Source organism: Coturnix japonica, chromosome 13 (genome assembly GCF_001577835.2).
Source record: "Coturnix japonica isolate 7356 chromosome 13, Coturnix japonica 2.1, whole genome shotgun sequence".
Taxonomy (NCBI): domain Eukaryota; kingdom Metazoa; phylum Chordata; class Aves; order Galliformes; family Phasianidae; genus Coturnix; species Coturnix japonica.
This window is the reverse complement of record NC_029528.1, coordinates 6,735,770-6,748,306: the sequence shown is the minus strand read 5'-3', so window position 1 is coordinate 6,748,306 and position 12,537 is coordinate 6,735,770. Positions and strand designations below refer to the sequence as shown.

The 12,537-nt window shown below is 37.8% G+C and overlaps 1 protein-coding gene across 1 annotated transcript in view; it reads left to right on the top strand.

Moving 5' to 3' along the window:
* The first annotated feature begins 1,408 nt into the window (after positions 1 to 1,408).
* Positions 1,409 to 12,537, top strand: part of DOCK2 (dedicator of cytokinesis 2) — a 121,050-nt gene continuing 109,921 nt past the window's right edge. Inside the window, exons 1-7 of the mRNA XM_032447425.1 lie at positions 1,409 to 1,659; positions 7,582 to 7,665; positions 8,744 to 8,784; positions 9,326 to 9,381; positions 9,524 to 9,620; positions 10,208 to 10,356; positions 11,603 to 11,738. Of these exons, the coding sequence (XP_032303316.1) occupies positions 1,623 to 1,659; positions 7,582 to 7,665; positions 8,744 to 8,784; positions 9,326 to 9,381; positions 9,524 to 9,620; positions 10,208 to 10,356; positions 11,603 to 11,738 (600 nt within the window). The 5' untranslated portion in view covers positions 1,409 to 1,622. The remainder of the gene's footprint in view (positions 1,660 to 7,581; positions 7,666 to 8,743; positions 8,785 to 9,325; positions 9,382 to 9,523; positions 9,621 to 10,207; positions 10,357 to 11,602; positions 11,739 to 12,537) is intronic.

Sequence of the window (12,537 nt, the reverse complement as noted above, 5' to 3'; positions counted from 1 at the left end):
ATATCTGCAATTTAGAGTTCTGTTACTATAACACACTTAGGGTACTTTCTTTTAAGTTCATTAAAATACTTCGTTTATTTTTGTTTTTCCTGTTTTTTTGTACCAGTTGCAGGATCTATATCTCTAAGATAGAACATTTAGGGGAGCAGAAGGGGATTTGTAGTGGGACCCTGGTTTGGAGGTGAAAATCCTGTATATCATTTATTTTCAGAATATAGTAGTCTCCTGTTTGTGCTACTTTAGGTGATGAGGGCTTGATAATGGAACACAGCCTGATCCTCAAATGATGGGTGCTTCAAAGTAGTTAAAGGAGGACTAACAAGACCTACAAGATGCAGCGTGTTTGTAAATGGCTGCTAAGAAATATCATTTTTCCTCAGGAGTTATTCCTCTCTCCAATACACAATGACGAAGAGCAGGATTCTACAAGTTAGTGAATGTAAGTCGCGGTCTTTGAGCAGAGCATGGGAAGGGGTGATTTGCTGCAGTGGATGTTCAGAGCAGTGTTGAAGGTATCGTGTTGTAGCTCAAAATACACAGTAAAATGAAATGGTTCAGCCTCAATATCCAGTTTCAAGGGAGACAGATTAAACTGAATGTTCAAATGGAGAAGAATAGTTTAGGACTCTATAGCTGAAAGTGATTGTCCTTAGTTGTAGATAACCGTTGTTGCTCAGAATCCAGCTCATGTTAATAAGTGTAACATGGAATGCCAGTGTGATGTTTAAGCAAGTTATTTTTCTCCCATAAATAACTGGCAAACATGAATGCAGGTGATGCATTTGACTCTAATCCCACATGTTGTTTGTAATCCAGACTGTGAACGTCTCTACTTCATCTTTGTATACTCATAATGTCATTAGGTAGGTTACTTTGTATGGCAACCTCATGAAAGTGGAGGCTGTAAATATCTATTCAACTAGTTGTTGAAATTTTGTTTAGACAAGGAGACTTTGGGGTAGTGCTGCTTTGTTCAGAGTACAAAGAGAAACTGCAAGCTAACACTGTAAGATGGGACGGGTAGAGTTTGACGCCTGGCTTTGTCTTCACCTCATTTCTCAAGTGAGGACATGGCTGTAGCTGTAACACAAAAACAAATGCTCTTTCTAGAGCAGGTTAAAAGAAAGTAGTTTTTGAGACGTCTTATGGAGTCAGATGGTTTAAAATGTTTCTGATTTAGCTGAAGACGGGCACTCCCTGGCAGCATGAAGGTATTGTTTTGATGCCTGGGTTTTGCTTACAGTCCCCCTCCACTGAGCTGTGAGTTTAGGGGTCACGCAGCAGAGAAGTGTGATGGTTTTTTTTTGCTTGCTGATGTGTTACAGCCAGTGTCATGCAGCAGAAACACCCAGTGCGGGTTTCCCCTCCCCCACGGCACTTGGTACAATATCTCAAGTTGAGAAAAGAGGAAGGAAGCTCAGAAGAGCAGCAAATCTCGCAGAACCCATACAGCTGCCTCGGCCAGCTTCAGTCTCCTCCTAGTCGTCATCAGTAATAGCAGCTGAGAAACAGATTTGCTTCCAGCTCCTTCTTTTTGGTTGTCCATCTTGAAACCTGCATTTGTATAAAACTCGCTTTCCTCGGTGCTGGGCGTCCTGTGGAGCTGTGCAGACTCATGCGTGATGGCAACGTGGCACAAGACGGAGAAGAGCGGTGTGGGTATGTACCTCAGTGAGCTGCCTTCTGAATGTTGTCCTCGTAACTTCTGAACAGGATGTGGGTAGGTGTTATCTCTGCTGTGAGAGCACCCTCCGCTTTACCATGGTGGTTTAACTGAAATGATCCATTTCACATTGAATTTTAGTTTTCCAAAGAGAACGACAAGCAGCATATAATGCCAGGTTGGGAGAGGTGCTGCTTCCGCCCCGCCATGCTCTCACTGCTCTAAAATAATGAACTGCCACAGTAATGCAGCTTTCCCCACCTCTGTGTTTCAGAAACACATGGAGGATGTGCTGCTTGTTCTATAGGCAGCAGTTTGAAGGTACAATGAACAGATGGCAGGGAAGGGGGATCCTGCAGATTCTTCTCAGCGATCATTAAGCCCATCATTTGAGCTTAGCATTACTGAAAAACATGCATAAGGTAGTTACTACTTGTTGGAAGGAGCGTTCTGTTCCAATATCAGTTTTTCATAAAATTAATAATATTAGCTTGCAAAAAGGACCAAACTGCAGCTGAAAACCAAAAAAAAAAGGCCTTAAAATCTGCAATCAGCAGTTAAGCACTTGAAGGCAACGCTTTGCTGAAGTTAACTGGAGGTTTCCAGTAAGGAACATCATTTAGTTTATGCTTCCTATAGTTTGTTACATGTTAATGTGTATTTACCAGCATGGACTCCCCACACTGCTCTTAAAATCTTTTTATTTAAAGGGAGCTGTAATATTTTGATATGCATTTAAGGCATGAAAAGAAGTTACCCAGATGGCTTTATGAAATAAAATGAATCAGATTTAATAAGAGGAAAAGAATGTCTTCCTGGTCAACTCCCATGTGCAGCAGTGACAGAACTGTGAAACAGAAGTAGCTTGTTCTGGTTGGCAGTATGTGAAAATGAATGTGTGTAAAGCTCTTCTGGCTGAGTTTTACAAATAGGTTCGGCATTTTTTTCCTAAAAGTTTCTGCCCTGGAGGACTCGGATCTGTTGGATGTGGTTCCTGTGTCTGTCTACCAGCAATGGAGTGTCTTGCATGTGGACAGAGTGCTAGATAAAGAATAATATCAAACAAACTTCATTTCTAGGGGCTTTTTACAGGGAGTTATTTGTGTTGGAATGATCTTCTTAATGACAGGCAAGTCTGACTCTAGCACTGGGTTTTAACAGAATGGGAGACCATTACATAGCCTGGCAGTGTTCGGTGTGACTCTGATTTGTGTGCACACTCCCCCAGTGCAGCAGCCTGGCACGTCCCCTGAGGAGGCTGCACTTTTGACAGCTGTCATTTGTGCCATGGTCACTGCTGGTAGCAGGGAGAGTTGGACAATTAATCACTTCATAGCCAGTGTGATCGCTGAGTATAGAAGAGTTGATATGACCTTACAGTCTTTGTGATATCAGAGGTGCAGTAAAGCAACCTAATGTCTTTCACAAACATTTACTTCCTAAACTTGTAATTAGATGTAGTGATGTTTGTTTCCATAAAGGCTAACAATGCATGTTGATTGAATGCTGCTTTGCTTAAAAATCACTATTCAGTAGTTTTGTATAGCAGTAGTGCGATCTATGTCTGGTTTCAGACTGTTTAATTAAAAATAGCAAGATGAGCTGAAATCATGTAGTGTGTCTTAATTTTAGTCCATAAGAATCAATCAAGTAATAGAAGGCATAGAACGACAGTATTTCAATATTATTTCAGCCATAGGGATAGCAGCGTGGGATTATAAAACTCAGAAGGGCTGGTTTTACATCACTTAGCAGTGGAACGGTGCTCTTGCTGCCTTCTCAGAAGTCGCCAGCTCTATCCATGGCACACCCTTTTCAGAGTACAGACTATGTACAGCTCATAGGACAGTGTAATTACAGCCATATGCAGGTGCCATTTTCTGTAATGAGGTGTGCTAGAAATACTGCTGCTACTCCTCCCATCTCCCTGGTAACTGCTGTCTTCTCAAATCCGGTTACTGAGGCTTACAACAGAGCCTGGAAGTTATGAACATGATTTGTTAGCATAAGAAGTCTTTAGCCTGTGTGCTAAAGATACATTTTGTGTTACTCATATTAGTCCACTGAACACTGCAATCTGTTCTCTCATAAGGTGGATGAGGGGCTTCAGAACTTAGGAAATTTTCAAGTGCCAACAATCCAGCACAACGTGCCAGCTAGTGGTCAGCACTAAGGGAAGGCCAGCTTGCTCCATACAAGTGTTCAGCTCATCGAAGGTAGCTTAATGTCAGGAAGAGTGAAGATGAAGTCAAAGCAAACATTTCTATTTCTTTTTATTTGCAAATATGTTTCCTGCTGCCAATTTAGAAGCCAGTTAGCACTTGAACTGCTGTTTAGATCAGGGATCAAAACCTTTGGTCTAAAAATCAGCAGAATACAGGAACAGTGAAAAGGCATTAGGGAGGGTGCAGAATGGGAAATGGTGCAGTGAATTATCTTGTACTTTTAAGGAACTTTGCGTGTGTTCAAAACCAGAGAACAGATTTATAGTGCTGATAAATTTCATCAAAGTAAGGGAAATGAAGTGCCCAGTTTGTGAAGGAGCAATCTGACTCAATGCTTGGAGCTATTGGAATTCTTGAAGATGGTACCTTTTCTGTTATATACACTGTGGAGCAGAAGGAAGAAGCAAACCTAGTTAGCTACAGTGGGCCAGCAGAGGCTACTGTTTAAAAAGTGTCATCAAGTTTTATATTTCTGGGGGCTTACTGTAAATTTGAGTCAGCAGCACTTGTAGCTGGCACAAAGCAGATCTTAAAGAAACCAGGGCACAAGGATTTCTAAGCATGTATTTTCCATATATATCCAGTTGGAGGAATGTTCATATGTTGCACACTGCCATTTATGTGGAATAATATACTCAACAGCTCTGGCTTTAATAGACATGGTTATTTTATTTAGCCTTTGCATCTTTTTTTTCCTTTGCTACTGAAGTGGGCACCATTAGATATCTTTACTTGTGCTTGAATGTGGGAGAGAATTAGACACAGCCTTCTTAGACTGCCTTTACAGGGTGTGCTATATTGTATGACAAGAAAGGATAATCTGGACGTGCTCCAAAGATGCTCACTTGTACTTGAACAGAGTTAAACTTGGAAAAATGGCCATGTCAGCACTTTGACCTGGTAGTTTCTGGGCTTAGTGCTTGTTTTCAAATGAATATGGAGGTCTCCAAGCAGGCCACATTCTCTTTCTGTTATGAGTGGTATGAGGGATGTCAGTGAGTGGAGAGGGACAACATTCTTCAGAATGATTTGAAGGGATCTCAGTTTCTGAGAATGTATTTTTAAAAATCCCATTGTAATCATTCTTACATAAATGTTATGTAAATAATTTTCAAATCCATACAGTGTTGTTGTTGGGGTTTTTACATTATATTACTTTTTAAGATCAAAATATGTGCATGACTATTTCATGTTTTATGAAGGCCTTAAAGGTGGAGATGATATTAATTGAAGTTAACAGAAGACATACTTGTATTTATGCTGTGCTTTACCCCAGCAGGCAGCTCAGCACCACGCAGTCATTAACTCACTCCCCTTCCCAGTGGTTGGGGAAAGAGAATCAGGAAAAATTACAATGAAGTAGAATTCCTTGATTGAGATACAACACCATTTGCAAGACAGAAAAGGAAGAGAAAAGGAAATAACAGTAATGATAATGACATATATATTTACAAAACAGATGCACAAAACAATTACTTACCACACAATAGCCTACTGCTGGCATCATTTGTTTTGTGACTCTATTATTATAGCCCTTCAGAGTCCCACTCTGAAATGGGACAGTATCCTTCAGAGCTGCTCCCCAGCCAACTCCCTTCAGTATTATTGTTTTCTTTTTCCCTCAGATGGGATGGAATAACCCTTTGGCCAGTTTAGGTCAGCTGCCCTCCTTCTGTCTGCTCTCAGCTCCGTGTGCCCCCCAACCCCTGTGTATATAGTTCAAAACCTTTAACAGGATTTTGTTAAACACTTCCTACAAAAAAAAATCTAAATGCTACAGTAAAATCCCATCAAGTTTCTAATTAGTCATATAGAAAAGTCTTAGCTGGTAAAGCCACTTCCTTTGTCAGTTACTTACTGCATTTTTCAATATATTAGTTGTTATTGAGTGAAGTTATTAACGGAGAGCAAAACCAACATGCACCGGGAATGTATGACTCAGTCATTTGCATCTACATTTTGAGAGAAATGCAACTGGAAGCAGAGCAGTGCAAGTTTTGAAATATGAAGTGTATTTTAGTCATCAGTAGTCTTCATCTGTATGGATCTCTCAGGGAAACAGCAACAGCCTCTGCTCCACAGCCCCCACATACACTGATGGAAACAGATGGCAAGTATTTGTAAATGTAATGATATTTTATGTGCTTAGGACGATTACTTGCCATCTTAACTTACTGAATTCTCTTTCAAGATTATAAAAGACAGCTAATCTAAACACAGTCATACACCCGCTACTTACATTTAATTTTGTGTTTAGCTGGGTCAGTACAGCAAGATTTGGTTGAATGAATGGCTAAATCTGCATAGCAGAGTCTCTTCAACTTGTTTGTTTGTTTTACTGTTTTTTTTCCTTGTGTCTAATAATTGTATTTCTCCTCTATACAACCAGTTGGGAAGGCTTCTTCATATTAACAGGGAAAAAGAACTTATTTTTAGTTAAATAATGTTCTTAAGTTCCTACAAATTTGTTGTAAAAGTATAGCAAAGTAAAGACTAACAAGAAACAATCAGTGGAAGCTAAATGGGAAATATTTTAGCTCTATGCTTCTACCTTGGACATACACTTGAAAGGCTCATTTGAGACTTTAAACATGATTTCAAATATTTTGGCTTAGCAGAAACCAACGTGTGGCTTTAGAAGCCACAGGGAGAAAGGTACCAAAAATATGTAGGAATACGCTGACTGGAAACTGACCATTCTAGAAAAAATTTTGTAGCTCAAAATACTGCATGGATACTGGATGCTTTGGATGGATGGATGGATACACTACTGTCTTTATGGCACAACAGAGGTCAAAGTTAGTGTGCTGTTCCTACTTGTACTGTTTTAATGTGGTTTTAGGTTTATGTATTTTAAATAGTTTCCCTGAGTGATAATAGATTCAACAACCACTTCTAATCTTTAACACTATTGTGGAAGTCTATAAATGAGCACGCAAAGGAAAAAATGCAGAAACAAATGCTTACCATTGCAGCCCACATCCTGCAGCCATAGAACATAAGAAGGAGTAAAGAAGCTCTTTTTTCTTGGTTTCCCTCTGAAACAACATACAGATAGAATTGTGATTAGAAGACTTCTAAATTTTGCCACTCTTTTCTTTTTCAGTTATATATATAGAAAAATAAGATTCTTTTTTTTTTTTTTTTTACTGGTCCCAAATGAAACAATTTCATATTAAGTTGAAACATCTTAAGGAAAATTTGGTCAACTGACTTTGCACACATCTCTCTGTGCCCATTCTCCCTGGAATCATGAGTACTTTCTGTAAATTGTGTGCTCAGACCAGTAGATGAGCAGATCTGCATGACAGCAAACATACATACATACATACGTGTGTGTGTGTGTAAACATATTATATATATGCATATATATATAAAAATATGTGGGGTTGATGGTTGGACTTGCTAATCTTAGTGGTGTTTTCCAACCTTAACAATTCCATGCAGAGTAATTAGTATAAATAGTTTGGTTTTCTTCCTGCACTGACTTTCTTCAGCACAAGTACGTTTTCAGAAGGGACAAAGTAATGAGAGTAGGTGAAGCTCATTGATAGATTTACAGTTCCATATATTTCTGTATTTATTCATGTTTATTTATCCTAGTATCAGAATTCAAATAAATGCTTGTTTATCAGTTTAACTGTTGTGTATGGCTGTAGTGAAAATCAGTTTTTTTGCCCTCTAAATTTTCAGCAATATACAATTTCAAAGGCACGGGAATACAGCAGCTATCTCTGCAAATTGGTGATGTGGTCCATATCTTGGAGTCCTGTGAAGGTAAGCCAGTGGCCTATAAGCTATAGTTTTCCTTGTTTAAATAATTAAACTGTTTACTTCACACTGGTTGTCTATGTTATGTAAGTAACTGTCTAATTATGTTTTTGGTATATATTTGGCATTATTGGTGGTGGTGTTCTATTTTAAGAACGAACTTATTCATTTTTGGAAAGACAAAAAAGAAAAGTTGCAGGATGTGTGGTTTCCTTGAGAAGCCATTACAAATTAAGGGAACCATTGAGGTAAACATCGTTTGTGAAGGTCATGAAATAGTTGTCAATAAAGAGTTCAATAATGCTGCTGTGCAGGTAAAATGTTTCATGATGATGAAATGTGTACACGGTAAACACAGCTTCTAATTCAGCTTTTAATTTAGTAAGGTAGAACTCTTGATTTTATAATCTTTGTAGAATTTTATTGTAGTTAAACAGGGGCACAAGTGGAACATAGCTCGAATTGAGTTGTAATTGCTACTGTTGCAATATTGTTTTTCTTTTTTTCATAGAGATTTCTAGTTGATGATACAAAGCCCCATAATAGTTCTTCATTTATTTATGAGGTTCTACTTTGAACGTTGCAATAGGAAGCTTCCTATTTGAGTCCAAAAGCTATAGTTCCTTGTGGCATAAAGATGTCTTGTTCTTCCTTGAGTTGGCAAGTTGGATGTGTAAGAGCCATGTATTACATTGGCTTTACACCTAGAACACAATCAGAAGAGCTTCAAGGGCTTTTCAATACAATGAGCAATCTTTTATCAAGCTTTATCAACTTATATAAATGTATAAACCTTCACATATTTAAGGTAAAAATGCTTATCCTCTTTTTTATGCAAGTGTGGGGGGTGTTATACTCTGCATAAGAACATTTGTTCCTTCTGTGCAAGACTTGAAAGTAGATCATACTTCATTGTGTACAAGCCTTGCTGACTGTTTCCTGCTTCTCATTTGTCTTTCCGAATCTTTTTGAAATAACTATTTTTTTAAAGCATCCTGTGCGAGGTAGCTTTTACACGGAGGGGAGAGAATTAAAGGCCTGTATGTTTCTTACACTGAGTGTACTCTTTCTTCCTTTCTTTTAGATTGGTATAAGGGATATTTAGTAAGACGTAAAGGATCAGAGGTAAGATCACACTTTTCACTCCTATGTGATATTTCATTTTAGCATGCGTTACCAGATTCTGTTCTGATCAGTGAAACCTGCCATCTCTGTCCTCTTTCTTCTCAAGATGAATAGAGCAGTGTTCATACTGAACAAAGATGGTAAATATTTGAAATAAGCACTGTTCAAAATGAAGTGATAAAAAAATAATTGCTGTGCCTTCAGGTTATCAGACTGATCAAAATATCACTTGAAACAACTTTTGAGTTAATTTACTGCAAAACATTTCTGCACTTTTTTCATAGGGGTCTTTGAAGCTACATTTAATCCCAGGCTTTGCACCACATATGAATTTCAGTTACTGCGTAGAGAAAAATGTAACAAAATTTTAGCTCAATTAAGACTACATATGCTTGTTCACATAAGGGTTGTCATGGATAGAATGATAATCAAACATTCCTTTAGGATAAATCAGAATGTTTCAGCTGTAGTACAGCCAGAACACATCAGATATTGAGAATGATAACAGAGTGCGCTATATTCTTTTTTCCTCTCTAAACAGGGAATATTTCCTAAATCGTTTATTTGCATCAAGGAAGTTACTGTCGAAAAGAAAAGGTACTGAATTTAATTTTTATGTTATGCATCTTGTCTGCTAAATGATGAGTTATAACACATTTTATATGCCTTAAACACAGTAACTTTAATATAAATTCATGAAAAACTGCTAATTTTTTTGTTATGTTAATTTCTTCTCTAGACATACAGAAAACGTAATACCTGCTGAAATTCCCTTAGTTCAAGAAGTTACCACTACACTCTGGGAATGGGGAAGCATCTGGAAACAGCTCTATGTGGTATGACAATTTTGCATGATGTGCACGGGCTACTGTGAAAGTAATGCCCCCTACTTATTTCCATGGAAACTACAATAGATACAAAGGGCGCAATGACTCTGATAGGTCAAATTCTCAGCTTCAAAGCACAGTTTTTCAGTGTAGCCATGACCATTGGCTATGTTTTCATCAGCAATGAACAAGAGCTGCGTGACACACTTGTAAAAATGCACCAGTGGAAGTGATCCACTGTCACCACTGCTGAGATGCACCACGTGGTCTCTGTAAGTGTTAAGCAAGCAGTGAGGAATGTCAGTGGGTGCCATTTTTTCTGTATGGAGGCATTCAGTCACACACCTTTACTTAATACATATTTCTATGCCAGATGCAATTTTGTCAGGAAGGAATTCAGGTTCAGTGATTTTAGTCTGTCTGGAAAAAATTGTGGAGAAATGAACAGAAATAAAGATGAGGACTTTGATTAGCAAGGTACTTTTTCTCATTCTTGCTCCTGCAGTTGTTCAGCATGACATAAGGCATCCTTTAATTATCAGGGCCAATGTTTCACTTTCTACAAAGCCTAAGAACTATTTTCTTCTATACTTCAGACAAACAAGAAGGAGAGGTTCCAGCAGGTACAGTCTATGATGTATGACTTAATGGAGTGGAGGTCACAGCTTCTGTCTGGGACTCTGCCAAAAGATGAGCTTAAAGAACTCAAACAGAAAGTCACTTCCAAAATTGACTACGGTAACAAGTAAGTAGCCTACATTGCTTCTGAAAAACATGATTTATTTTAAAGTTCACAGCTCGAATACAGATTGAGAAAATTTTCATTGTTGCAGTTTTGTAGGTTGTTGATATTTCATGTGGACACTGTAAATCATTCTTTGCAAGCTTCTGTTACTCTTGTAATAGTAAATATCACAGAGACTTCTCATGCCAAATACCATTTTCCAAAACGTTAATTTATTTGTAAATTATGGAAATACCATCTTGTCAATTGTAAACATTTGAGGTCAGATTAGAGTGGCCTTTATATTGGTTTAGTATCAATGTACTCAGGCCAAAAACCTCATCTAACCCTTAATAAACACAGCCAACTTCTAGTAGTGTTATGCAACCACATGAGCAGTAGTGTTGAAAGACCCTAGTGGTGTATAAATAGCAGAAGTCTGAAGCATGCAAAGTCCTTGTTAAAGGCAACTCTCTTCATATTTACTAGGGAATTTCCATGCAGAATTTAGTGCTGGTAATAGAAGTGAAACTACTGTAGGTGGAATAGTTACTTGACAAAATGCCTTTTTTGCTGATGAAGTCATTGCAGGACAACATATGTTTGGCAAAAATGCTGTTATGTGGGTTGATAATTGGAGGAGAGAAAGTTTGATACACCAGCTTTCACTGTAGGCATTTTTATATGCAGTGGAATTTGCTAATGATCTGCACTAAGCTACTGAAAATGACTGTTGCTATTGTGGCCCAAAAGCCTTCAGCTACTTGTGGCTTAGACTCAAGCAGTGACCTAAGATGTTGTGTAATCTTGTTCACTGATCTGAATCCACAGATTTCTGGTAAGTTGTACTCTTAATGAACACGCTCTGGGAATGCATATGACCTGACATGCTGTGTAGAATTGGATGGTCATCCCAGGACAAATTTTGACTTTGAAATGCTTCAGTCAAAGTTATCTCAGCTCAAAGAACATTAACATTTATTTGCTGTCAGACTACAAGACTGTAAGCTGCTTTCCTGAAAGAACAAAGATAGAGCTGGTTTAAAATGGCAGTTTTAAGGCATTGGAGGTAAATACTGAACAGCAGATTGAAATGTAAGTGTAGATTTGGCATGTTTTTTTTTTTTTTTTCTCAATTACTTTTGTAACTATTTAAGCTGGCTTTACTACTGTAAAACTCGAAGAAAATTCATGAGCATTATATTTCTAAACTGTATTTTTATAGAAGGAAACGTGATAAAACTACCAGATCTTTCTGTTTTCACAGGATACTTGAGCTAGATCTGATAGTTAGAGATGAAGATGGAAATATCCTGGATCCAGATAAAACCAGTGTCATCAGCCTATTTCATGCACACGAAGAAGCAACTAACAAAATCACTGAGCGAATTAAAGAGGAGATGGTAGGAATGATGGGACAAACTTAACACTTCCTCTCCTAAAAATCAAAATGAAAAAAACACACAAGGCTTGAAGGACATAATTTACCAAAAAAAGATGGTGAAAACTTTTGCCCCTAATTTAATATTGGATTCACATTAATGTGTTATAAATATGGTGAAACCTTGAAGAGTATTAGTTGTATTTGTGCATTGCCAGCTAGACTGAAAGCCTGTGTCTAAAGCTGGTTCTAAATCAATTCTTGGGTGTCTAAATGGAAAAAGGCTCTTAATCCCACCTGAGCTCTACTCAATAGGCTGATTTGCACAGCAAATAGCTAGGTAGTAGGAGTTCAGGCTGTACACTGACTAACCAAAGATCTGTTTTAGAGCATCATCTAAAAATACAGGCTGCTAGCTCTAAGTTGCAGCTTGCTATTTAGTTAGGAGGATCTGAAGAATTTAAACTTATTAACAAAGTTTAGTGAACTCAGCATAATCCTGTGGTCACCAATATCTAGCATGTCTAAGCAAAGCTAAAGCACATACATTTTATCTTTTAAAATGCAATGTAAGTGACTACATTTTCTTTTCCTCTTCACTGTTTAAAGACTTAGAAGGTACTTGAGTTCTTCATTAGTGAGAAAGTAAAAAATTACAAAGGAAGTAAAACATTTGACAAAAAAAGTTTTGCCATAAAGACACTTTAATACTGTCTGTGTCAAACTGTTGAGCATCTCCTTATCAGTTGTTCTCATCAATATTATTTAAATAAATGCTGCTTCGTAGCTAAGAACATGTACTTAACTGATGATACACAGAA